This window comes from Pholcus phalangioides, unplaced genomic scaffold (assembly GCF_987345545.1).
Source record: "Pholcus phalangioides strain wild (caught in Gottingen) unplaced genomic scaffold, Ppha-v1.0 ptg000017l_1, whole genome shotgun sequence".
Classification (NCBI taxonomy): domain Eukaryota; kingdom Metazoa; phylum Arthropoda; class Arachnida; order Araneae; family Pholcidae; genus Pholcus; species Pholcus phalangioides.
The window spans coordinates 44,203,150-44,228,704 of NW_028301610.1; the positions used below are offsets into that span (position 1 = coordinate 44,203,150).

Sequence of the window (25,555 nt, forward strand, 5' to 3'; positions counted from 1 at the left end):
ATATTTTACAATATTTAGAATCCCACCTTCCCGTATTTTTCTCAATGAAGTATGACCACCTTGTCGCATATGAATATTTTATTGAGGTTTTTTTTTCTCGAAAATACATGTTTTTTCACTATCGGAGCAGAAATGAGTAAACTTGTCGTAAATTACATTTTTTTTGGCTACAATTATTGATATTACATACTTAAAGAATCGCAATTCCCCGCAATTTTACAATGAGGAATGGTGAACCTAAGTATGTGTGAAAATGAAATTTTCATTTGAACCCAGATGGATATCATCAACATATCAATTACAACAACTGAATAATATTTCATTCGCGGACCATGGGTTGAGAAACGCTGCTGTATACTGACATGCGTCATCTTTTATAAGAAATTGGACTTGCTATATAGGATGTAATAAGGTCCAAAATGCATGACATTCCTCAAAGTTACATCAGAATCTGGAATCATTGATCAATCCTTGAAAATCCTATATATAGCAACAGGTAAATTTTAACAATACCAAATTTAACGTTATCTTTAACAGTTGAGGTCAAGGAAACTAAATTTGAGTGTTTCCCAAGAAATTCACGGAACAAATATTGGAAATTATATACTCCATTCCCCGCAATATACGATGTAGTTTGGTTGAGGTTGATGTCAAGAAAACTGAATTTGAGTGTTTTCTCAAGAAATTTACGAAAAAATTTCGAAAATTCGACTCCATTCCACGGCAATATCCGATTTATTTTGGTTCCCTGCGATGTCTAGAAGGGGTCCCACTCAGTATCTAGTATAGATGACAAAAGGAAAGTATTCAGACACCGACTATATACTAACAAAGAGTACGATAGCAAACAGCTCCAGGGTAAATTGTTATACTGAAATAGTGAAATTGCTACCTTGGGTACAACAATTGTCTGTCCAACAAAGCAGCATAAAAAGGGTAAATTACAGGTTAAATAGCGGGACGGATTGTCACGAGACAAGCCTGATCATAAACGTGTCACCTCAGGCATCTCGGAGTATTCCATTCTTTTTGACTAGCTTTTAAAGACAAGACAGGTGATCGAAGAAACCCCTCCTATAGACACCACTAGAAATGGATACCAAACCAAGGGTGATTGTCAGTATAACAGAAAACAAAATAGGAAGTTTTTGGTGCATGAAGGGTTAAGAGGCAAAAGAGTAATGGCTCGAAAACGTTTTAAAAACGCCGATGGCCATGAGAGAGGTGTGCATTGGGTGGTGTTTGGGTGTTGGACTGCTTCGGGGCGGGTTTCTAAGCCCTTTTTTTGTATCATAACCCTTGCAAGGTTATAAGACCGTAAATTTTCGAGTTTTCAGCTTTTTGAGAGAAAGGGCAAAGTGGGTGGCACAGAAAAAAAGGGTTTTTGAACTCTTCTCTATGGATCTCTCTCTCTTTCTCTTCAATATCCCCCGCTTATCCTATTTTTCTGTTCACTTTTTTTTTTATAACCCTGGCCTTGAGAGTGCTCAAAGCATTTCCTATCTTGACATATGTCATCCGTGATCAATGGTATCCTGAGATTTGCACCTGGCCACACTGTGCTATTAATTTCTGTCAATGTAACCAAAAAATGCGAACAATTAAATATAAAATTTCATTTCTCTCTTTTTTTTCTTTGGTAATCAATCTTTCATTGAGCCACATTTCGGTGTCCAGTGTCAAAAACTAATTAGTAACACAGTCAAACCTCGTTGGGGGGGGGGGGGTCACTCGGATAACGTGTCATTCCGTTTACTGGGTCACATTTTCAAAATCCCGATTGTCATCTATGGCGTTCTCACGTTTTTAAACTCCCTGATTATATGAGTTTCCACGCTCCGGTTAAGGAGTCACTTTTGTGAAAGTATGCCGCCAAAAATGTTCATAGAAATAGGAAACTCTTCATACAATGCACAAGATCAGCTCAACGCTCAATTATTGATGATTCTCCTGCCGTTCGACTTAACATGGGAAGATGATAGGCTTCAAGCCATACATGCTCAACCCATGGCTCTCGGATTCATTTGATGCAGCCCGTGACTTTAAACCCAATATTGTAAAAATGAACTAAGCGACACATTTTGAGATCATTTAAGGGAATAGACATATTCATAGATCACTTGAATAACCCACGACAGAGTTCCAGATCAATTAAAGAACCCGCAGCATATTTACCGACCACTTGACTATCTCGTGGCATGGTTACAGAGCACTTAAGCGGTCCGTGGTGCAGTTAAATATCACTCAATTTACCCACGGCACAGTTCCAGATCACTCAAGCAGCTAGAGATACATTTATACAACACTTAAGCGATCCGCCGCACATTTACAGATCTTTTGAGTCAGAGGTTCTGAACCTTTGGAAGCCCCAGCCGGGTTGATTTATTTGTTTGTGAGTGGGGAAAACGCGGTCTTGCACAAGACCAATGGGAAATAAATGGGTAAAAATGAAACGGTGAATGTGTGGCTTAAGGCCCGGTTTAACTGATATCAGGGCCCTGTGGTTGAGACACACTGTTTTAAGTGACGCTTGGTTCTGTTTCACATGACTTATGTTACCCTGCGGTACAGTTCCAGATCCTTTAAGTGATCCGCGGCACATTCACCGATCACGTACGTGACCTGCGGTGCTATTCCAGATCACTTGAGTGGCCCGCGACATGTTTTGAAACCAATGAAGTGGCCCGTACTCTCCTCAAGGTTGAGCACCCTTACTCCTTTCGTAACGAAGAAACGATAAGATAAAACGTTTAGGGGTTCCGAATATTTGAAAAATGAACGCAAATCAGTTTTTATATATAAATTCTTTGTCTTTTTTATCGAATTTGGATAGTTGTTTGAATTATAATTTCAATAATTAATCACTGGACAAATAGATGCCATTTTTATTCTTCGCAATATACTCTAATGAGAACTTGAACTGTCTATTTTTTTTAAACTACGTATTTTTAGAGTAGTTTTTAACATAAAAACTATAAAAATATCTATTGCAGCCAGAATTACTGTATCTTCGGCTTTTGGATTGGAGAGAAAAATGAAGATAAATAATGTAAGTTAAAATATAATTAACTTGAATTTATAAATTTTCAAGACCGAACTCATTTAAATAACTAAAAATTGGTTTTTATGTACATGAATGCATCACAGGAGGACGGTAAGTAGCGAGGCCATTGCTTACTCCGTTTATCGGGTCACTCCGCTTACGGGGTCATGTTTTTGCTTTTTCAAGAGTGGCCCCTTAACGAGGTTTGGCTGTATTATCAAAAAAATTCATCACTTACAGAATCACGTTTATCCTTAAAAATATATAACACTGTATTTTCACAAAAAGACATTCCTTTGGATCTTGACATTCTTCGACTCACAAACAATTTAACTTCAATCATGAAAAAGAAAATTCTATAATAAATAAATATATTTTTTTAATTAATCACCAGGCATTTTTTAACTTAAAATGAAGGTTTGCCCAATCGAATGTCTTCGATTGTTGTACTAGCAACTTGCTGAACCATTTCGTCTTGGATCAATTCTGGAGTGTCTGATGAATTGCTGTTATGGTTGCAAAGTTGTGAACTGAGTGAAATGGTGTGGCTGACTGGTGATACGAACTTACCATCTTTCTTGGCTTTCATTCTCCTGTTTTGGAACCAGATTTTTATCTGACGTTCCGTAAGACCTAAGGTATGGGCGATTTCGACGCGTCTTCGTCTTGTTAAGTATTGATTGTAGTGGAACTCCTTTTCCAGTTCCAGTGTCTGATACCTGGTGTAAGTTTGTCTCGTCCTCTTTGGTCCGGTATTGGTATCTAAAAAAGTAAAATAAAAAAAAAATACGTGTGAAACCCCACGTATTTTCTCAACTTACGTTTTCATAATACAGTGGATCCCGTTTATAACATTAAAAAAAAAACCACGACGACAAAACGTTGTAAGCGGGAAGACGCTTTGAAGGGGGAATTTCGATGCATATTACAGTCAGACCTCGGTATAACGTCACTTCTGGTGACAGAATAAAAATGACTACATATATATATATATATAAAAGCGGGATGACTTAATAATGAGAGCATTACACAATTCACTAATTATGCTGGCTTGGACCTGTAAAAATTACGTTATAGGCCAAGAGATGTTGAAAGTGATGACGTTATGCCGCGGTCTTACTGTAGTAACAGTAGGGACCACGAAAATAAGTCGTACTAAACGTGAAAACATTTTACTTGGAAACGTTATAATCGGGATCCACTGTAGTTTATTATAGTCCTATGATGTGTGTGTGTGTTTCTTCATTGACAACATGCACATGTATTCGAATTTAGCTTAGTATTGATAACGAAATAATGTTACGAAAGTTATTTCGAAAATATGTATTTTAGAATCTGTAGATTGAGATCTACTTATAGAATTGGGCTTTCGAAAGTTACTGATGTGAAATTAAGATGAAGTATCAGAAATAAATAAATTTGCAATTTCAAAACATGCAATAAAGGGTTATTTATTTAAAATCATACATCTCTCAAATTGTTGTTCCCGCTACATGCACATTATGAAAATTTCCAACTTACCTGATGTAGATGTCAAAGGTTAGTTGGAAAATTCGGCTTATTGCAATTAGCTTAGATGGCTGTTTTAGTAGAGAATTACAATTTTTTTGATTATAAGGTGAATGGCTTTTTACGCCTAAAAAATTATAGGCTTATTAGAAAGTTCTACATAATTTTTCAAATAGTCCGATGCTTTTTAAGTGACCAGGCTCTTTGCAATAAGCCAGATTTTCCAATTCAATTTATGGCATGGTCATTGATTTTTAAAAAGCATAATTACTGAAAAATAATTACTAATAGCAACAAGTTCTTGAAGCTTATTCCGAAAATCAGCTGATTAGTGGACATTTAAACTTTGCTATTGATGCAGTATTCAAATAATTTATTAAATTGTCTAGAAATTGAAGTAATAAAAAAATTGTTTTTTGCCTACTTGAAAAGATCCTTTATTTTACCAGATCATGGACATTTTTGGATCATGGAAGTTTATTAGATCAGGGCTTGTAATTTATTCTAAATAAATACAAATTCACGTTTTTCACCATTTTTTCCTATTTTCGAATTATTTTATGCTTAACTATGTATCGCATTATATCAAATATAACTCAATCTGTATCATCTTTTGATTGATAGCAATGCAATTATTAATTTGTAACTATAATTTACTTGGAGGTTTAACTTTCCTTTACTGTTGTATATTTTAAGTATTTCACCTGCTTGATGACTCTTGTTCTTTCAAAGATAAGTAGAGCTAAACTTACTTGCAATATATACAGTATTATCTTGCTTGAAATCAATATATGCGTACGTTTGATGATTTACCAAGCAACAATTGCTGCACACTTTTTAGGTTTACATTGCTGCACAATGTAGTAAGACCGAAATTATCCTGAGATTTAGTTACATTGTGATGAGATAAATACTCAGAAAATTAAGAGTTTGAAAAACTATTGTTTTGTAATTTGAATGCTATGCTAATTTTGTTTCAAATATAAACTGGGGTTTTTCTTAGAGTGATTATAAATGCCCAATTATATGGCAAATCTGCAATTTTCGGGTCAATTTCCAAATAGGTATTTGAGCATGCGCAGTCTGAATGATCAAATGGGCAGCTGTATTTGGTTATAATAAGGCTGGAAAAAATGGCTTTTAAGCGTCTGATGTGTCGCTGTTGGGGTCAGGAAAAAGGGTCCAGAATTCATTCAAAGAAAGGCAGCTGCTCCACTACCATTTATACATTCATTCAGACGTTTATTTATTTATTTGCTATTCTCACCTCCTGTAGGTCAGATGGGACGAGGGGAGCCAACTCCTGACCGACGAGAGGGTTGCCTGCAACAGGACAGCAATTCGTCTTCTAAATGACATTTGGGGAGGGAACATTCGAATTCAAATGTTAGTAGTAGCCACGACTTGTTATTATAATATAATGGCACCGAATAACCACATAAAACATTGGTTTGCATGATTTAACATACGCAGTACGCCATATGCTCTCATTTTGTTGGTCTGTGTATATGTTTGACCGTAAAATTTCATTTTTTTATTGTGATTGTTCCGTTTTTAATAAAGAGTATTACCACATGAAACATATTTTGATTTTTATGACAGGCACAAATAAAATATTTAATATCCGAATTATTTATTGTTTTATCTCTTAATGTTGATAAGGCCATAGCACCGGGGTGCTCAAAAGTTTTTGAGAATGTGGGCCATTTGAATGATTTTGTAATCCGTCGCGGACGACTCAAATGATTGAGTAACCTGTCGCGGGCCACTTAAATGTGATTCGGTATGATCGTTTCTAGGCCTTGTGGTTTAATAAATAGTTGCGGGCCGCAGTCAAATAAAATGTGTCATGACTTGGAATTTTTTTTTCACTTTATATTGATTAGGGCAGTGGTTCTCAACCATTTTTTGACTCACGGAGCCCTTTCTGGAGTATAATTTCTTTGACGGAGCCCCGTGAGCGAGGCTAATTTTTATTTATTCATCAAAAAATTACTAATTCATTATTGTTATTCGAAAATATTTATTATTATTATTTCCGAATTTACTGCTTTTTTTTATTTCCCTCGAGCGGCCGCGGAGCACCGGTGGAAAACCGCTGGCTTTATATAGGGGAAATTTCAAAACCATAACTAGCATAATTTTTTTAATATATGATTTACGAGTATCTACGCTGATGTTGATGCAATTTTTACCATTGGAACCTTGGCATCCATATTGAAAACTACAAGGCCTCAATGTTGGATAACCATTGTTCAATGAACATTAGTCCTATTTATGGAAAAAAAGACCAAACAATACTAGGGTGTACAAATTTACAAATTTTTATAGGGAGTCAAAATTTTAGTACTTTGAGAGTCAAATTTTACAAAATCAGGTTTGAAGTCGCGGGCCACATTTGAGGAATCCGCGGGCTACTGATTGAGTATGTATGTCCTAACATCCTGGAACAGAGTCTCCAGGCCAAGACTTATTTAAATTTAGTTAATTTTCTGCTATTTACTGAGTGAAAAATTAAAATGAGGATTATTTCTCCGCGCTTCCAAAACTACAGATTGACGATTTTCCTCATTATTTGTAACTTTCTCTGATAATATCCGATTTACTATTACTAATCTGTAATCCTTTGCAAAATTAATTAGGGTTATACAACTACGTAAGACAGCGTTTCCCAAAGCCTGCGTCGCGGCTCCTAGGGGCGCCTCAACATCTGTCAGAGGCGTTGCAGCGAGCAAGAGATATTAATTTGCTTGCTTATTTATGCTTTAAAGTGGTTTTTTCATAAGTGAAAATAACTACTAAACTACGCTCGGATTTCGCAGATGAACCATGAACTGTGCATTGGAGCAGCGGATGACAAAAGTTTGAGAACCACTGGCGTAAGACGAACTAAAATTTTGGATTTCTAGATAATCTGGTATATAGAATCTGAATGTGTGTAGTTTATCGAGAAAATGCACTCTGTATCAAGATAGTATTTCAAAATGCACTCACCTTGCGTCTATTTGATCTAAAACTAAACTTGAACAATTAAAAAAAAAGTTCTTAAAATTGAATCTTAAGTAGACTAATCTCGGGCCAATAAAGCACCCACCTAATGGATCGAACAACATTCCTTTTTGGTAAGTTTTCAGTCCTTGTCACTTTCCTAGTCAGACGTAATACTTAGTTAGACCTCAAAACATACGGTTATCGCAAGAACCCTCCACACTGAGCCGTCCGCGCGCCAACTTTCATTCAGAAACAAAAACAAATTGTCTGTTTTCCCCCGTCTGCATAAAATGCGACCGCGGAAATACAAAAACATCTTATTCAAGTTCAACAAAAAACAAAACAAAAAAAAAACTCATCAGTATTCACTTCATATTTAAATTTGCAAAACAAATTTGAATACACGCTTCAATGCCATTCCCCCTTAAACGGTTAAAAAAAATTCCGTATAGGAATTCATAATGTATAAAGAATGAACGACTTGTTTAATCAGGCATGATGGAAATCGAAACATCAAAACAACCTTAAAAGATTTTGATTGATGAGTATTATAACTGATGGATGCACATGTTTTGCCGGAATGAGCTCAGAATAGACCTTTAAACCCAACATTGATAGATAAGAAATGGGGTATAGGAGAGAACAAAGTTATTCAAATTAGTCGAGAAAGCGGAGAAAAATCTCTCTCTCTCTCTCTCTTTCTCTCTCTCTGTTTTACGAGATGGGTAAGAAGAATAAAACAAAAAAAAAATGTGGAGAATACAGTAAAAAAGAATTGAGATAATTAATGGTCTTGGTGAATTCTAGGCGGAGTTGTTGAGTAGAATAAGAAATTAAAAAAGAGATAGAAACTTGAGAGTTTTTAAAAGGAAGTAAGGAACGAACTACGTCCATGATACGGTCGAATATCACACAAGAAAGATTTTAAGAAACAAAAAAATTTAGCCTTGTGGAATGATGAGAGGACTTGGGTAAGAGAAACAGATTAGAATGGAATGCGGAGGGAATTATATACATTTTAAGTGTAAAAATGCAAAAAGAATGCATTGCCGTTGTTCTTTTCTATTCTCGTGAATGTAGTTCGTAGGCTGTATAAATACGGAAGACTAGATGACTTCGCCTAATAATACTCTAAAATCGTCAACGAATAAGGCAAATACCAGGAAATACTAGAAGGGCTTGAGTACTGTATAAATGCTCAAAAAAAAATGTCCATTCAAGTCCACCCAAGTAGGCTACCCAGAAAATATCATCATAAAAATTCTCAAAATTTGAAAAATTAATGGTCATTTCGAAACCGAAACTTTTCTTACCGAAAATCTGTGTACTATACGGACGTCATACAAATATAACGCTATAATTTGCCAATAATTCAAAAATCGCTACTCAGATACTTACCAGATAACCAGGTCAGGCTTAGGCATTTTGCGGCCCTTAATAATATCTATATGCGTGGCATCCATAACAGGGTTCTCTAGAGAAACCAGCCTAGAGCCATTGAATCGATAATATATTTTAATTTTTTACTATAAAACTACAAAAACTCAATGAATAGGCTCACTGAAAGTCCTGCCTCCGGGGGGGGGGGGGGAGGGTCGTCTAAAATTTCGGCTCACGATCCACGGTGGCCGTCTCTCTCTCCCTGTGTGTTGGTTAGATTCAAGCCCGTAATTTTTAAATAAAATATCTATAAATTGATATAATTTCAAGCTAAGTTCTGGTTTAGCAGTAAAAGTTAAAATCAAATTACGTAGTCAGTATATATTTTAATTTACGGCTCAATGAAACTGATACATTCTTGCCCGTTACGGCCCTACTGATATACATATATGACAATAGTTAATAATACTTATAATATGCATAATTATGGCCAAATCACAGTGCGGTTACATATAATGTAGTGCAAGAATTTCCATAAAAATCATTCCAATAAGGAAATTAGATATCTGAGAAATATTTAAGAAATCTGTAAAATTTGCTGATATAATTATATAATTATACATATTGGCTTGATATTTATTATCTCAATGCGAATTAGATAGAAGTCTATATTAAATAATTCAAATTAGTTCGGAATTCGAAGGAATTTCAAAGAATTTGAAAAATATTCAAAGAAATTCAAAGAAATTTGAATTAAGAACTTTATTAACGTATCAAAAAAAATCATTTATATTATAAAATTGCGATTTACTTATAAATATATAATTCACAAATGTTTCAAGAGCACAAACGTCCGTGTGTAGAATTGAAAGAATTTTTCCTAAAATATTATTAGATAACGTATAGTTGTTTTCTCCTCATTGGCGTGGAAGAGCGGAAACTGAAAACGAAACATTCTATACTCAAAGTTAGGTCCGGAAATTTTCTAAATTCATTTAATATTGAGGGAAAAAATTTCAGGGAATTAATCTATTTTATCTTCCACATTTTAATTTTTTGAAGGATTTTCTTTATTCAAATATTAGGTAAATTCTTAAATTTTGTTGCATGAGGAATATTTTTACGCATCCCAATTACGATGCTGTTTGAAATTGATCAGTGTGTAACAATTTAATTTTAGGCGGAAATTTGATTGAGAATTTTACACACACAGGTAGATGTGTTTTCTTATAGAAAATTTCAGTTAGAATTTTTCTATTGAAAATTAGGGAAATCGAAACTAAAACAGATGATTGTTTCACGTGAAATTTAACTCATGTAACATATACTTCTGTATGATTTCATCCGTTGATAAAGATATCTTTCATGGTTAAGGAAAAAACTTTATAGCCTATTCAAAGTTACGTCTGGAACGCTCTATTTTGAAGAGAGTTCAAGAAATTTATCTGAAAAATCTTCCACATTTTATTTTTGGGATGATTTCTTTCCTTCAAATATTTGTTAAAATCTTAATTTTTTATCCCATTAATAATATCTTCACGCCTCTTGGTGCGTACGATAAGTCAATTACGATGGTGTTTGAAATTGATTGTGGTGTACGTGACTAGGTTGAACAATTTATTTTTAGGATTTTCTTTTGAAAGTTTGATTTTGAATTTATATACAGGTGATTGTCAGCTTTCCTCATTGGAGCTTCTAAGTGAAAAAATGTAATTCAAAACTAGGGAATCAAAATTAAAATAGGTCGATTGCTTCATGTGGAATTTTATACATGTAACATACCCGTACCTGATTTCATCCATGGATAAAGATTAGTCTTTTATGGTAACGGAAACATTCTATATACTCATGTCAATTATGTCTGGAACGCTGTAATTTTGAGGAATTCAAGGAATTTATCAGAAAACTCTCCCACATTTTAATTTTTGAATAATTTTGTCACATATTAAGAATATTTTTACGCATCCCAGTGCATACGATAAGTCAATTACAGTGCCCTTGAAATTGATTTATGGTATGGAAATAGATTAGAATGTTTGATTGAGAATGTTTTTCACAAGTAGACGTGTTTTTCACAAGTAGACGTGTTTTTCACAAGTAGACGTGTTTTTCACAAGTAGACGTGTTTTTCCTTATATGAATTTTTAATTGGAAATTTTTTATTGAAAATTAGGAGAAATCGAAACTAAATCAGCTTGTGATTGTTTCACGTGAATTTAACTCATATAACATACCTGTGTATGATTTCATCCATGGATAAAGATTAGTCTTTGATGGTACAACTGGTTTTGCTGGTACAGTTTGGTCCTCTTGCTGAAGTCCTTGTTCAAAGCCACTGCTGTCGCTATTCTGGCATGACTTGGTGGTTGACTCGTAATGACCAGTTGCTGGTGGGCTGTACGCCACTGGTGATGTTGACTCGCAGCTGCTGCTCTGGAAATCTGGGCTCTCACGGACGTTGATGTCCCCTCGGTATGAATTGGAATTCGTTACGTGACCATGGAAGTTCTGATTACAATGTCCATAATTGTCATAAATGTTGGTAGGATAAGGATGGTTCAAGGAGCCAACAGCGAACCCATTAACAGCCGGTGGGTTAAAAGCCTCGTAAGGTATTGTTTTAGTCTGAGGTACACACGAGTTGTCATACCTGGCGTAGGTAGAGTCAGTGGCGTACTTGTATGAGGATGGTACGGCGGGGGCGTACTGCGAGTAATAGTTATCGCAGGCATAGTTGACTGTCAGTTTACCACCGTGCATGTAGAACTGTTGATCATACTCTACGGATGGATAGATATTAGTTGTCGAAGTCATTTTCTTCTGGGTGTAGGGTGCAAGGGACTGATGATTTGTGATGGCTCTTTACGCCGGGTCTTCGCTACACGTTTACGGCGGATATAATCATATTCGGTGAAAACAACCCCACGTGACGGACTCCGTCCAATAGCAGGGTGACTGGCCGGGGGTGTAAGAATCAGATGGGAAAATGGAGTAGATGACGGAGGGGGGCGACTGCACAAAAAAATGGTGTATTCCGCCCCCTTCCTGGTTTTTCGCTCTTTTTTGTGATTTCGAGGTGATTGTGTGTATGTGTTCCATGGGGGGTAAAGGACAGCGGAAATTTCCCTACGGACAGGGATTTTCGACGCCTCCATTCATAAAAACGGTGTATCTATACTATGGTGGGGTTGCTCTCCTTTTTTTTTTTTTTCTGTTCCCTCCGTCTCTCTCTCTTTCTCCTTCCATTTCTCTCATTCAGACAGTCAATGTGTTCGCGAGTAATTAACGTTTACGGCCGATTCAACGGGCGGGAAATTCTAATTTTCTGGTGTTAAGAGGACGCGATATTGAGAGAGAGGTGGTCGGGCTCTGGTTTCTTTCACTCGGTGAACTCGTGGCATTCCAAAAAACCAGGAAGAAGATTCAGCATTTTTGCTATTATCAATGAAAGGATGCATGGATAACACGTTTTTCACATTTAATTTCTTTTGTTGCTCCTAGTAATGTAGTCTTTGTAATAGATTCCCGGATTTTGATTCGCTGTTGAAGAATGTTTCTATTATATCTGCCTCGGTCCTATATGCCACCATATTGCAGAAATTTCTATAGTTTTACTTTGCATGAAACCCTTAAGGATTACGAATTTGTTTCACGAAACGTGAATACTCTCCTAATGTAGGACTATAGTAGATAATTTTTATTGCAGAAATAGTATATTTTACAGCAAGGGTGCGGACCACTTCATTAGTTGAAAACGTGTCGCGGGCCACTTAAGTGATCTAAAACAGCACCGTAGCAGGTCACATGAATGATCTGTAAATGAGCCGCAGGACGCTTGATGATCTGGAACTGTGTCGTGGGTCACTTAAGTGGTCTGGAATTGTGCCGCGGGTCACTTAGATGATCCGCTTAGTTCTTTTTTGCAAAAATAAGTTTGAGGTCACTAGCCACATCAGATGACTCCGAGGGCCTCATTTGGTCCACGGGCATGTATGTTTCACAGGCACTGATACTGTTGAACCTAGGAATAACTCTTGTGGAACCTTGGAGTTACGGGGATTACAAGTTGGAAGCTGCGCCGTCTTAACGCATGGGCCCGCCCGGGCACGGCCCGGGGGCCTCAAGAGAAGAGGGGCCTCACAAAAATGAGATCCGGTTGAAATTTTATATAATTTACCAGGTAGAGCCTCAGAAAAACTACTTGGCCCGGGGGTCCATGATGCTCTTAAGACGGCCCTGGTTGGAAGACTATGAGCCTATACTCGTATACACCTATGTTTTTGACTTTCCTTTTTTGCATTCAATGTTAGCAAAAAATTTAATTTATGTAGCTTTAATTACTAATTAAATAATATGAAATGATGTCATTGGCCTAGATTTTATACCTCGCACTTTTCCGAGAAACTTGAGAATAAAAAAAAATTCAATATTTTGTGTGTGAAAAAGTTATCATTTTATTGTTTCTTCATAAAACTTCTATCATTTTATTTATAAAATTAATTCAAAGAATTCTATGCATGTAAATATCAGTGAAAATTCTATTACGTATCAGTTACACATACGTCATATCAAAAATCCAAGTCCCACACCTTATTATCGAATACTCATGGAACACCCACTACACAGACTTAGGGTTTCTGGACTTCCGCCCCAGGCAGGCCCCTACATTGATTTTCTAGTAAATTTATAGCTCAAAAAATTAAAAATTAATGGAATAATTATTAATTAAATTAAAAATAAAATTACAAGGTTGATCCCTGGATACATAAGCATGAGCTCTGTCAGCCTTTCGATTATGGGGGTAAATGCGAAATTTCATTTGGCATTGGGCAGTAAAATACAACATTTCGTCGGCCATGGTTTTATAGTAAAAATTAAACCCTTTAAAATATAAAACGCCCAACCGACATGGACCGCGGGGCCAAATGTAGCCCCCGTAGTCATCTGATGAGGCCCGTCACCTCGAACCTAATTTTGTGAAAATAAACTAAGTAGCACAATTCCAGAGCACTTAAGCGGCCCGTGGTACATTTACAGGTCACTTAAGTAACCCGTGGCACATTCACGGATCAATTAAGTGACTTGCAGTGCAGTTCCACATCACTTAAGTGACCCACGGCACAGTTCCAGAGAACCTAAGCGGCCCATAGAAAAGTTCCATATCACTCGTGGTGCGCGGCACTTTACAGATCAATTAGGTGACGTGTGTCACAGTTCCGGAGCACCAGTTTCACATCACCCGATCTACCCGCGGCACAGTACCATATCACTCAAGTGGTTCATGGCATATTTACAGATCAATTAAGTGACCCACAGCACTGTTTTAAAGCACTCAAGTGCCCCCCCGTGGCACATTCCAATATTACTTAAGTGACACGCGCCATATTTACAGACCTAAAGTGGCCCACGACACATTTCCGGATCTCTACGGCACGTCTTCAAACCAATGAATTGGCTCGCACTCTCTTAAAGGTTGAGTCACCATTGCCCTATAACGGCGGTTCACAACCTCTTTTGACTCGCGGGGCACTTTTCAGTGTATAATGTTTATGGCGGAGCCCTACAGGCCTGTTTTATTATTTATAAAATTTTACTGATGATTTATTTTATTTTCCGCGAGTCACCGCGGAGCCCCGGGCTCCGTGGAGCACCGGTTGAGAACCGCTGCCCTATAACATCATATCTATTTTTTAAATTTTTAAATTAATCAATGTAGAATCAGTGACTTAAGTACGGGGTACAAATGCCTATATAATTGAAACCCACGTATGTAATATCGATTCATTTTTTTTATTAATACAGGTTATTTTTGGTAGCGAGTCAAAATCGGACGGGACATATGCGGACAACATGGAAATAGGGTCAAAATCGGACAAATTTTGCCGCGCCCTCCATGTTGGCGCTGTATCTCCCATTTGTTTCTCCAACTTGTTAAATGGCGACAAAATGGATGCAACAAGAAACCGGGTCAAAATCGGACAAATTTTGCCTTAAAATGTTGGCGGTTTATCCCTAATTTTTCCACCAAGCTGCTAAGTGGCGATTTTCTCTTTGATGGACATTATAAAGACATGCGGAGAAACTTTTGATGAAATTTGAACAATGAAAGACGTGAGTCGTCTACCAGTCGCCAGAACAAGTTAAAAAAAAACCCGTCCTCTTTGAACCACTGACAAGTGATGGATTGCTACACGTAAAAAAAAAACGCCGACATAACCAACACTATAATAATATATAGCTTCAGTAGAACTATTGTCATTATTATTACCGGGCTCGGCGCGGAGGTGATCGTAAGTCCTTATCCCGAGGGATTTCTATCCTAGGAAGGGTCTCTACAACTAATCTCGCCTGAGTATTATTAGCACAGTGCATGGACTACGGCATTGTCAAACCAAAGGAAGTTGATTGTTTCATAAGAGGGAAAATTAGTAAAATCATACATAAATTAATGAGCACTTATACGATCATATACATAAACGATATTGATTGATCGTACGTGCAAGATATATCGTGGGAAAAGAAAAATAACTACATCAACTGAACTAAATTTAATCAATAAAAATCACGGCAACTCACAGATGTCACACGTGGATAGAAATATGATAATATAGAAAACATGTGAACTAGTTCGACAGAAACATTAAAAAAAGATTTTATTCTAATGAAGTGATCTAAAACTATGCACAAACACACTTATTCCGATTACAGTCAATCCCGTTTTTAACGTTCCCGCTTAGTACGACTTATTTCTGCAGTCTCAACTCTAAGTACAGTGGATCCCGCTTATAACATTTTTCAAAAAACCTGTCACAAAAACATTGTAGCGGGGAAATGCTTTAAATGGAAAATCTTAGAGTGAATTAGTGAGTTGGAAACACCAGAATAAGTCGTACTAAGCGGGAAAACTATATAAGCAGGATCGACTGTAATTCCCATTAAGATTTCCCATTTAAAGCGGTTCTCGTTTACAACGTTTTCCATGACAGTTTTTTGGAAAACGTTATAAGCGGGATCCACTACATTATTTAATATTTATGCATTTGCATATAATAAGTAGTCTATTAAAAAATCTTTAAGTTGAGCTTAATGAATCGAAATGATAGATATCAAGTAGATACATGCGATCTTCATGCTTAATTGATTCAGAATTGAAATTCTATTAGTGTCTTATTAAGGATGGGACGAATAGTGATTTGAGCGAATAACCGAATACTCGGCGGCCGAATATGTATTTTCTTAAAATTCAACACAATCATAAATAAAATTGGTGTTTTTAATTGAAAATAAAATTATTTGTAATTTCAAATGATTGACATTGAATTTTAGTTATACTATACGTCCCACGTTTAAATAAACTTACCCGTTTTGTGGTCCAGGATTTTTTTATTGTTCTTGATTATGCTTGATAACTTGATTCATATTGCAGCTCTTATTGATGAACCATCATTAGTTACACTTGTCCGAAAATGGGTAAAGAGCACGAATAACTACATTTACTAAGAAATTTATTTCAAATGCTCCAGAGGAGTATGGACCGGAGGAGGAGGCCAGACACCCTTTGCTTATATTCAATCGTTCGAGAAAAATTACTTGTGTCACTGGTCGAAAATCTGGGGTGAATGGCACCGAGACTACCTCAAATTACCAAGGACTAAGATCAGGAGTTTCGGAAGTGTTTCGAACCAGTAGGTACTCATCTTTGTTTTAAACAAATAAATTTGCTTTCTGATCGATTCTGCAGGTGTCGGATGCATGCCAAAAATTACCATGGGTGCTTAGAACCCACAGCACTAACTCGGATTACCGAAAAACGATAGAAAACGACTCTCGACAGGGGGGGCTTCATTGATTTAAAGGTAAATATAATAAAAAATGTTAAGAAAATACTACGTTTATCCTGGGTCACAAAGCTGGAGCCCCACCCGCGTTCTACTTGTGTAGCGGCATTTGAAACATGAACAGTTAACGGCCATAAGGAACTTACTTCCATTTGATGACATACTGTATAATAATTACATTAAAACAACAATTTTTTAGTTTCTCTTCTTTGGACCTGCCTATTCAGACACAATCTCCCCTGCTTTGTTATTAATTCAATTACATAATTCGTTACAGATTAGGACTGCGAAGACCCATGACATTTTTATAAGGGAGACTGACATAGTTTGCAGATATATGAATGCTATAGTTTTTGTTTGATTGCACAGTAAATTAACTATAAAGATGCTTGTGAAAAATTTTAGCTAATCATTATACGTACACCGAAGACCCCAGTTCAGGAGAAGACTTCTTCTGTCCCAGTCTACTTCAAACGGGAACTGTAAGTACATTGTGTGTGCAGTGAATTCCATTCAGTAGTGTACGGAAGATTTTCTCATGAGTGCGGGGGGGGGGGGGTAAACTTTTTCTTCGTCGAAGGAGAATGATAGTTAACCTACTAAATAGGATGGATAGATCTGTTGGTTTTACATGACAATCTCGGTTTTTGTCCAATTCGGATCCCGCTTATAGCGTTTTTGAAAAAAAGTCATAAAGAACTTTGAATAAACTAAAAACGCGCGAATTCCCTCAGAGAGAGACAGCCAGACTGGGGCAGACACAGGGAATGCCTAATTTCGTTAGAAGTGTTAAAATATCCTCTATAACACTGCTCAAAACAAAAAAAAATCGGTTTACAAAAGAAACTTAAACGGTTTTAGGATAAAGGTTTTAGGTTTTAGTGGGCTGCTGATTCCAAAACTGGTGTTGGTTTTGACGAAATGACTCTAGTTTTGAGATAGTACATATTCCCAACATTCCAATGCAATCTGTAATCACTATTTTTTGCGGCAGATTTTTACTTTTGTGTTTTTTCATTTATTTTCGTAACTTATTCTCAATATTATTGCATTCATATCATCATTAAGGAAGCGTGGGGCGCGGTAGCCCGGTCGATAAGATGCTCGCCTAAAGTACCAAAGGATGTTTAGAGGTGTCGCGAGTTCGATACCCAGTTCGTCCTTGTCAGAAAACTTTCCTGACACAGGGGTACAACAAAAAACGGCGATTTGACCTCAGCAAAAATTGCTACCGCAGGGAGTCCCCCATCGAGGGGTTAGCGCACCAACCTCTCGATGAGTATGAAAAACAAGCCTGCCGTTCGGAATCGGCAATAAATTGTAGGTCCCGGTCTAATTAGCCCTCGTGTGCAGAAAATGACCGTGGTGCGACAAAAATGATCAAATTAAGGAAGCGTAATTTTCATATTTACGGAATAAATGCGATAAAAGTGAAATTAGCCGATGTAGATGAATAAATACGAAAATTTTGATTTTTATAACTTTTCCTCAAAATTTCGAAGATTTACAATTTTAAGCAAAAATAGGTCGTGATTTTGCTGAGCAAAATGCTTTTGAATTCTAACTCGTGAATTAAGAGTTCAGTTGCCTTCAGTTTCTGAGTTCTATCCGAAAATTATGGACGTTATTGACTATTTATAGAAGGACCAAACTATATATCCATTTGTATATATTTGTTTATAATTTGTGTTAATTGCATTTTTAATTGGGTTGCTGTATTTTTGAAATATATGACATCCATATTTTTATGGGCATCTTTTCCTCAGCCACCTGGTTGGGCATTTTGCCTGTTGTGGCGTTGTATTTGTATTTGTATTATTTGTATTCGCGCAAGTTTTGCGCATCAAGATAATTTTCTCATGAACGCAAAAGTCAGAGCCATTTTTTTCGAAAAGACAGAAAAAAGTTTGACAGCAGCAGAAGAGTTTAAATACATTTATTTTTTACACGATATTCGACGCAACAAATTAACCTCTGCAGCATATACAGTGGTTTTATGCTGGGCCTATCTGACGCCGTGACAACACTTACATGAACTTTGCACCCAAATTTTGTACTTTGGAAAGCTTCTCCAAGGTAATATTTTTTGCAACGTTATGGCATTGTATGAAGTCATTGATAAATAGAATCATACTACTTTCAGTAGTCATCTAAAAGACTTCTGTTGATGGCCATGCACATGAAATTCTACTACCTAATTTGCAAAGGCAGTTATTCAAAGTCTTCGTAGTCCCGCTAATAGCAAAAATGCTGACACAGTCAACCTTCGGTTTACGAACGTCTCGGTTTGCGTATAATTCGGTTTACCAACAACAAAAATTGATTCGGTTTACGAACACGCAAGCAAGAAAATATTTGACTAAATTCGAAATGATAATGGAGGTATTGAAGTGTCTACGGCCGCATTTCGATTTTTTCAAATTTTTTCAATTCCTCCGAATTCGACTCCTTTTATCCAGCTCATAGATCAGCATGTCATTTACAATTTTGGGACGGTTTCATCAAAGAAATTTTTGAAGCACGTTTTGCAATAACCTCTGACACATATATAATTACTACTATCTATTTCTAGAAACATCATTTTAATGTCCCACATTGCTCATAGAACTTATTGATGAAGTTTGGCAGCAAGTGACTTATAAAACCATGAATTCGGTTTGGAACGCATTGTAGCCAGATTGCTTTGCAGGCAGAAATTTCGAGAGCTTTGACACTGAGATTAATAGGTGAAATTAATCAGACAAGACATGGGTACAGCTCTGCCCATGTATAGCATATATGCCCGTTTTCTCGAAAAGTCTGGATTTTCTCTGGAAAAAAGTTGTTTTAGTGTCAGTATGATTATTTCAATAGGTTTCGAGTTATTCACTTGAGCGTGAAAAAGTGTAAAAATTGACACTGTAGGAATCTTCGGGGTCTTAGAAACGAATGAATCTATTTTTACATTAATTCCTATGGGCAAATGTGTTTCGGTTTGCCAACCTACCTCAGGAACGAATTAATTTCGTAAACCGAGGGTCGACTGTATTATGTACCTACAACGCCGTTACTACTCGCAGAGGGAAGTACTATTGAAGGAGATATGGAGAGACTACTGAAATATTAGCTTTTAATTAAGTACTTTATTACTTCGTTTCAAAATGAAACCTGAAGGAAAAATGTATCGTTAGTTTTGTTCATTTTTGCGAATAAATGCAAAATCTCCGATTTAGAAAATTTTATTTTTGCGAAATTTCGAAATTTTATGCGCAAAATTTACGTATATCACATCAGACATTCGTTATTTGTCATGATCTTGAGCTGATGAACCTCTTACTGGGACAACAAAGAAAATATTTTTAGAGAGCCAGCGGTTCATAGACAAAAAAATGCATCTCCTAACACTTCATAAAACTCTGCTTAGTGAAGCAATTCGATAAAGCTGCTGAATAAATAAAGTGGCGAGTGCTTCCAATTAATTTGTAAAACATTTCGTGGACTGAACAATGAAAAGCTGTGAGCAGAGATTTTTGATGGTTCTCAAATTCATAAATTTCTTAAAGATTCAAAATTTTCAGCATTTTTGACGGATATTAATCAATATCCGTCCAATCCGGTCGATCTTCAGTTTGATCATGTTTCGTATCGGTTGTTGAAAATTTTTTGACAAAGCAGAGAACGATGAAGAATTGCAGTAAAATACGATTAATTTGTAATTTGAATTTAAAAATTTTCAAACGTTTGAAAAATAGACTGTTAATATGAGCACAAAGGCGCATTTTCTTCTTAGTTACTTCGTCCAATTTCACAGACAATCTGAGTCATTTTAATGACGAGAGGCGGTTTCATTAAGATATGAAAGTAATGGAACAGAAGTATCAAGGCAAGCTCGAGCCTCGAGTATGATGGCTGATTACTCTACCGAAGCCTCCTATGAAAGACATTTAAAACCCATAACAGAAAATCATGCAAGTGCTTCTCCTTGAATTAATTTAATATCATTTTGTGTTCATTTTAGTGGACAAAATGCAACATTATAGAGCATATCATTACTGCATTGATCTATTCTGATATCCTAAATATATTCCCTTGTTTTCATTCCATATATTATACGATATATAAATGTATACACGATATATAAATGTATACACGATATATATAATGTATATTATACATACATATATTGTTTTACTTTTATTCTGAACATAAATGTACCACAAATTTCGTGTGACGTGCATTGCCTGCATATTGAAATCTGATAATTGAGTGGAGTGTTTTTAAAGATGTGCATTTATTGATTTACAAATACGCATTATTTTATTATCAAGGACGGGCTTAAGCATTTTGTGGCCCTCGAAAACGGAGTTTCCTAATCCCTGAGTAACTATTAACACCCTGGAGCACGCCAGGTTTACATAGGCAGAATGAACATCAAACTACTATTTCATGGTCATATAAAAAAATCATTCGAAAATAAATTTGAACGATATTGCCCGCTGCTTCCAGACATTTAAAGGTTGGAGAGCTGTCGGGCCCATTGAATCGATTACCTATCCAGGACCTCAACTTCATACTCTTTCAGCCGGGCAAGTATGCATTATGTATGCCTTGTGAAATTTTTTAAATTTTAAAAGAAGAATTTAGCAATCCATCGTCCGGAGCACTCTAGATCCACCTCCATCCTTTACTTGACTTGGAGGAAGGGGTTCTGTGAAAACCCTAGGCAAGAGGAATAGGGTTCGATGTCTGAATTTTAAAGGTTTTAGACAAAATTTTAAGCTACAGCGAAACCTCGATACAACGACACCTCGATACAACGACTCTGCAGACCAAGAAAAAATGTCGTTGTAGATTATGTAGGGATTATATATCGTTATGTCGAGAGGTAACAGTTTAACATTAGAGTATAGGCATTTTCAAACAAGGCTTGAAAAAATATCGTTATAGAGTAATTTATCGTTATATTGAGTATCGTTGTAGTGAGGTTTAAATGCATTCGCTTTGTTGAAAACGAAGTTTTTAAATTAAAATGCAATCAAAGTATTTTCTTTCATCACGTTTTTGCGGCCCCTAACATTTAACGCCCCGGTTGCGGCCAACCTTCACACTTACCCAAGTCCGGCCCTAAGTATCATCAGTATTGACTTATATTACGATTTATGTATTGATTTTCATGATTAAATTGTTTACTTTTCATAATTAAATTGATTTATTCCATTGATTCAAGCTTTCTAGTGATGTAAACTCTGCTCGCAGATTTAAATGCGATTTGTGTGCTGCTTATGTAGTACTACTGAAATTTAGTTTTCACTTTATGTTAAAATATAGAGCGTTTGAAAAAAAATAATGCCAGATTCACACACAGAATCAGCACTCAAAATTACCCTGAAATCACTAAAAAAATTTTGGCAATAAAATTAGTGTTGAGCAGTCTACGTGTCAAAGCACTCAAAATTTCTGCCTGAAAAGCAATCTAGCTATAATGCGTCCCAAACGGAATTCATGGTTCTGTAAGTCTAGAGCCGCCCTTAGAGGTGTGCGGCAGGTGCGGTTGCACCGGGCCCCGCACTCACGGTAACTTATTGGAGGCTTCCATCAATTCTTAAATTATTTCTGGCATTAATTCCGAATTTTCATCAATTCTAGAATTTTTTCTTCCGTTCATTTTCTAATTGTCTAAATTTCTCTAATTACTTATAATTCTGAATTTTCATTGGTGTTGGATCCATTTTTAGTTATTTTTAATTCTGAAATTCTGAAATTTTCATCAGTTTCTGGAATATTGTTTCCTCTCATTACTTTGAAACTACCTTTAAGTACTGAATTATCATTAATTTTTTTTATTTACATTTTATTGCGTATTTAAAATTTTTTGTTAGGATAATTCTCAGCATTCCTGCATATTCTGAAATAATAGCTGATGATCTCCCCCTCCACCCCCCAACAAAATATATAAAATCGGGGATAAGGGTGTCCTAAACATTTTTGATGCCTCGAAATTTTTGAGATGGCCCCGTGTCTGACAACGGCGTCCCTGTGTAAGTCACTTTTTGCAAAGCTTCATGAATAAAAATTATGAGGAATGTAGTGTATTAGTGTATTAAATTATGTTTGCAGAAGTCAGCGATTGTTAATTCTGAGGCAGAGATTATTGCAAAACACCTTCTTAAAAGTCCTTTGATTTAAACCTTCTCAAAGTTTTAAAATTACTTTTTTATCCATGGGCTGGATAAGATTCTTATTTGGAGGTACGGACGGCAATGTTAGAAAACGACGTTTCTCAGAAGAAAACAAGGTGACAACTGACTCTAAGACTCTAATCCTCCCAGCTCTCAGTCAATTCATTCTTCTTCATAGTACAATCTCCCATGGGGTCGGCAGCCAACATATATTGATTCTTCTTCAAACTTTCCAGGAACTTATTACCCCCCCCCCCCCCCCCCATTCAACACATTTAGAAAATGTAGCTCGAAAAATCGCCAGAATCATTCGCCAATAAGTGTTAAATTATCGGTTAACATAAAATGTCCGATTTTGACCCGATCGCGACCAGAGAACGTACCTTAAAAATCGCCAGAATTACTCGCCAGTAACGTTTGATTATTGGTAAACATAAAATGTCCGCATATGTCCCGATTTCCGACATGTCCGCATATGTCTCGTCCGCTTTTAACCCCTAATCTTATTTTTCGTATTATAGAAAAATAAGGACATCCTGCACCTCTCGGCCCTGTTTACAAGGGCCTATTTTTTTTTCCCCTTTCCTAGCACCTGTTTTTCACAAGGTACCCTCAAGGCGTGCGTATATTCGTCACCCATGTTAGTGTATGTGCAACTCGTGACATATGGCGCTCGCACGGTCCGGCTTCTATTTTTCCGCCTGTTTACGACACTTTAGGGGGAAAGACAAGACTCAAGAAAAAAAAAAGATATATAGGACACTCCTTACCTCCTATAGGATCTTTACTATCTCGTCCAGCCTCTTCCAATTCAACTTTATAGACTTACTAAGGAAAAACGTCTCGAGTTCGTCTTTCAGAGATTATCAAGGTGCGGCTCAGAGACTCACCATGCACAATGAAACATCATTTCTCAGTTGAGAAGTCACTTTATTAAAAAAAAAAAAATATTTTTTCGGCATAAAAAAGGGGAAAAAATGTGAAATTATAGTAGTCTATATAGGATGAATCTCTAGTAACTTGAGATAGAAGACCGTGGGAGCGAGAACGTCACCACGTGGGATAATTTATTGCTAGGATATCATTTGTTAAATTTGCATGTCTTTTTTTTTATTTTGTATTATTCTTTTGGCTCTCTTTGGCTAACTTTACAGATATAGATGATGATTAATAAGATATTAAAACAAACTTATGATAAATTTCCTCTCACAAATGTGATTCATCTTTGAAGAAATACAATATTCTCATCTTTGAAAATTTTGCTTAAACGTCACCAATCAAGTATTTTGATTGATCGATCTGTTGGAATTGCTGTTTTCACTGGAAAAACGACCGATATGTTTTTTACGGATTTTTTTTCCCCCGGTGAAATTGGGTATTGAAATCAGTATAGATATAAAGTAAGCCTATATATCTTTATTCAGAATTTTTGCTGGTATTGATGATATCAAATTTGGTTTTTTTATAGTTTTTAGGTAAATATTCCGGTATTTTTTCTTTCACAATATAGGACAATTAAAGAATAATAAAATGACCAATCGACAACTTTTAGTTAGTTAGTTTCTTTCAATAATTGGGGAAATTTAATTTTTTAATTTAATTAAGAATTCTTAAGCATACTTTGTAATAATGATTTTAAAATTAACTTGTTTAGACACAGGTTACAGTTACACTAAAAACTATGTATGTGTGTGTATGTTAGAAAGTAGGACAGAACTCTGGTATTTTGCGGTCCTCTACAGTATGTGTATGCATGTATGTGTTAAAGAGCACAAGACTCACATTTTTTGATACGAAATATCAATAAATTAATAGAATTTTAAGAATCAAAAGTGAAAAATATTTGATAGAATTTAAAAAAAAAAATTGAATACGTAGTCAATTTTTATACATTTTATACTATCTAATAATTTACAGATGTTTTTACATCTGTCCAAGTGAAATAGGTAGTCTTGGACACCTATGACACGAAACCCATTTTTTACTGACTTTATGTTTGCGCAACGTTTTGATTTAAAAAAGAAAATGCAATTAATTTTCATACGCATTTTTGTAAGAACAATCATTTTTTTGAAAAATTAACGCTAATAAATGTCACAATAGTTTGTTCACATAGATTTAGGATTTTTCAAACATCAAATTTTCAGAAATTTTATTTTGATTTTCGTCTGGAATTTTTTTATCCCAACCATAAACAGACATAATTTCATATAAAAGAAGTTTTTCTAATTTTTTTTCTAACATGGTGAAAGAAGTTTTCCGTAATGATAATTACTAATTATTTTAATCGAATAAAGTTGATAAATCAGTGGTAATTGCAAAGTTTATCAACTGAAAAATTACATCAATTAAGAATAAAAACATTGAATTTTCTGTAAACTTCTCAAATAGGTTATTTAAGTAACACGAAATTATAAATACAAAAATTGTGCAATTTGGTCGCGAATTAGAACTTGTCTACACTACAAAAATGCCGATTATAAAGAATAGTACGGATATTTAACACAGGTTATAGGATTACCGCTGATTTTAGTTAAAACCGTCCGGCGATTGAAGGATACGTGAAATTTCTCACAGTATGCCAATGCATATCTAGCACTTGATACTAACGAATTTTAATTTTAATACATAATCAT

General features: G+C 35.8%; 1 protein-coding gene across 1 annotated transcript; it reads right to left on the reverse strand.

Moving 5' to 3' along the window:
- Positions 1-2,999: 2,999 nt before the first annotated feature.
- LOC149073497 (uncharacterized) lies at positions 3,000-11,796 on the reverse strand. The gene is made up of 2 exons (XM_089246917.1): positions 11,158-11,796; positions 3,000-3,805 (listed from the first exon to the last, which is right to left on the reverse strand). Exons 1-2 carry the CDS (start codon positions 11,735-11,737, stop codon positions 3,450-3,452), a joined length of 936 nt encoding a protein of 311 aa, XP_089103043.1. The 5' UTR covers positions 11,738-11,796; the 3' UTR covers positions 3,000-3,449.
- Between the last annotated feature and the right edge of the window lie 13,759 nt (positions 11,797-25,555).

Coding starts and splice junctions, on each gene's coding strand:
- LOC149073497 (XM_089246917.1), bottom strand. CDS start 11,737: ATGACTTCGACAACTAATATCTATCCATCCGTAGAGTATGATCAACAG. Junction 3,806..11,157: donor ATGGATGAAATCATACACAG/GTATGTTATATG, acceptor TTACTTTTTTAG/ATACCAATACCGGACCAAAG.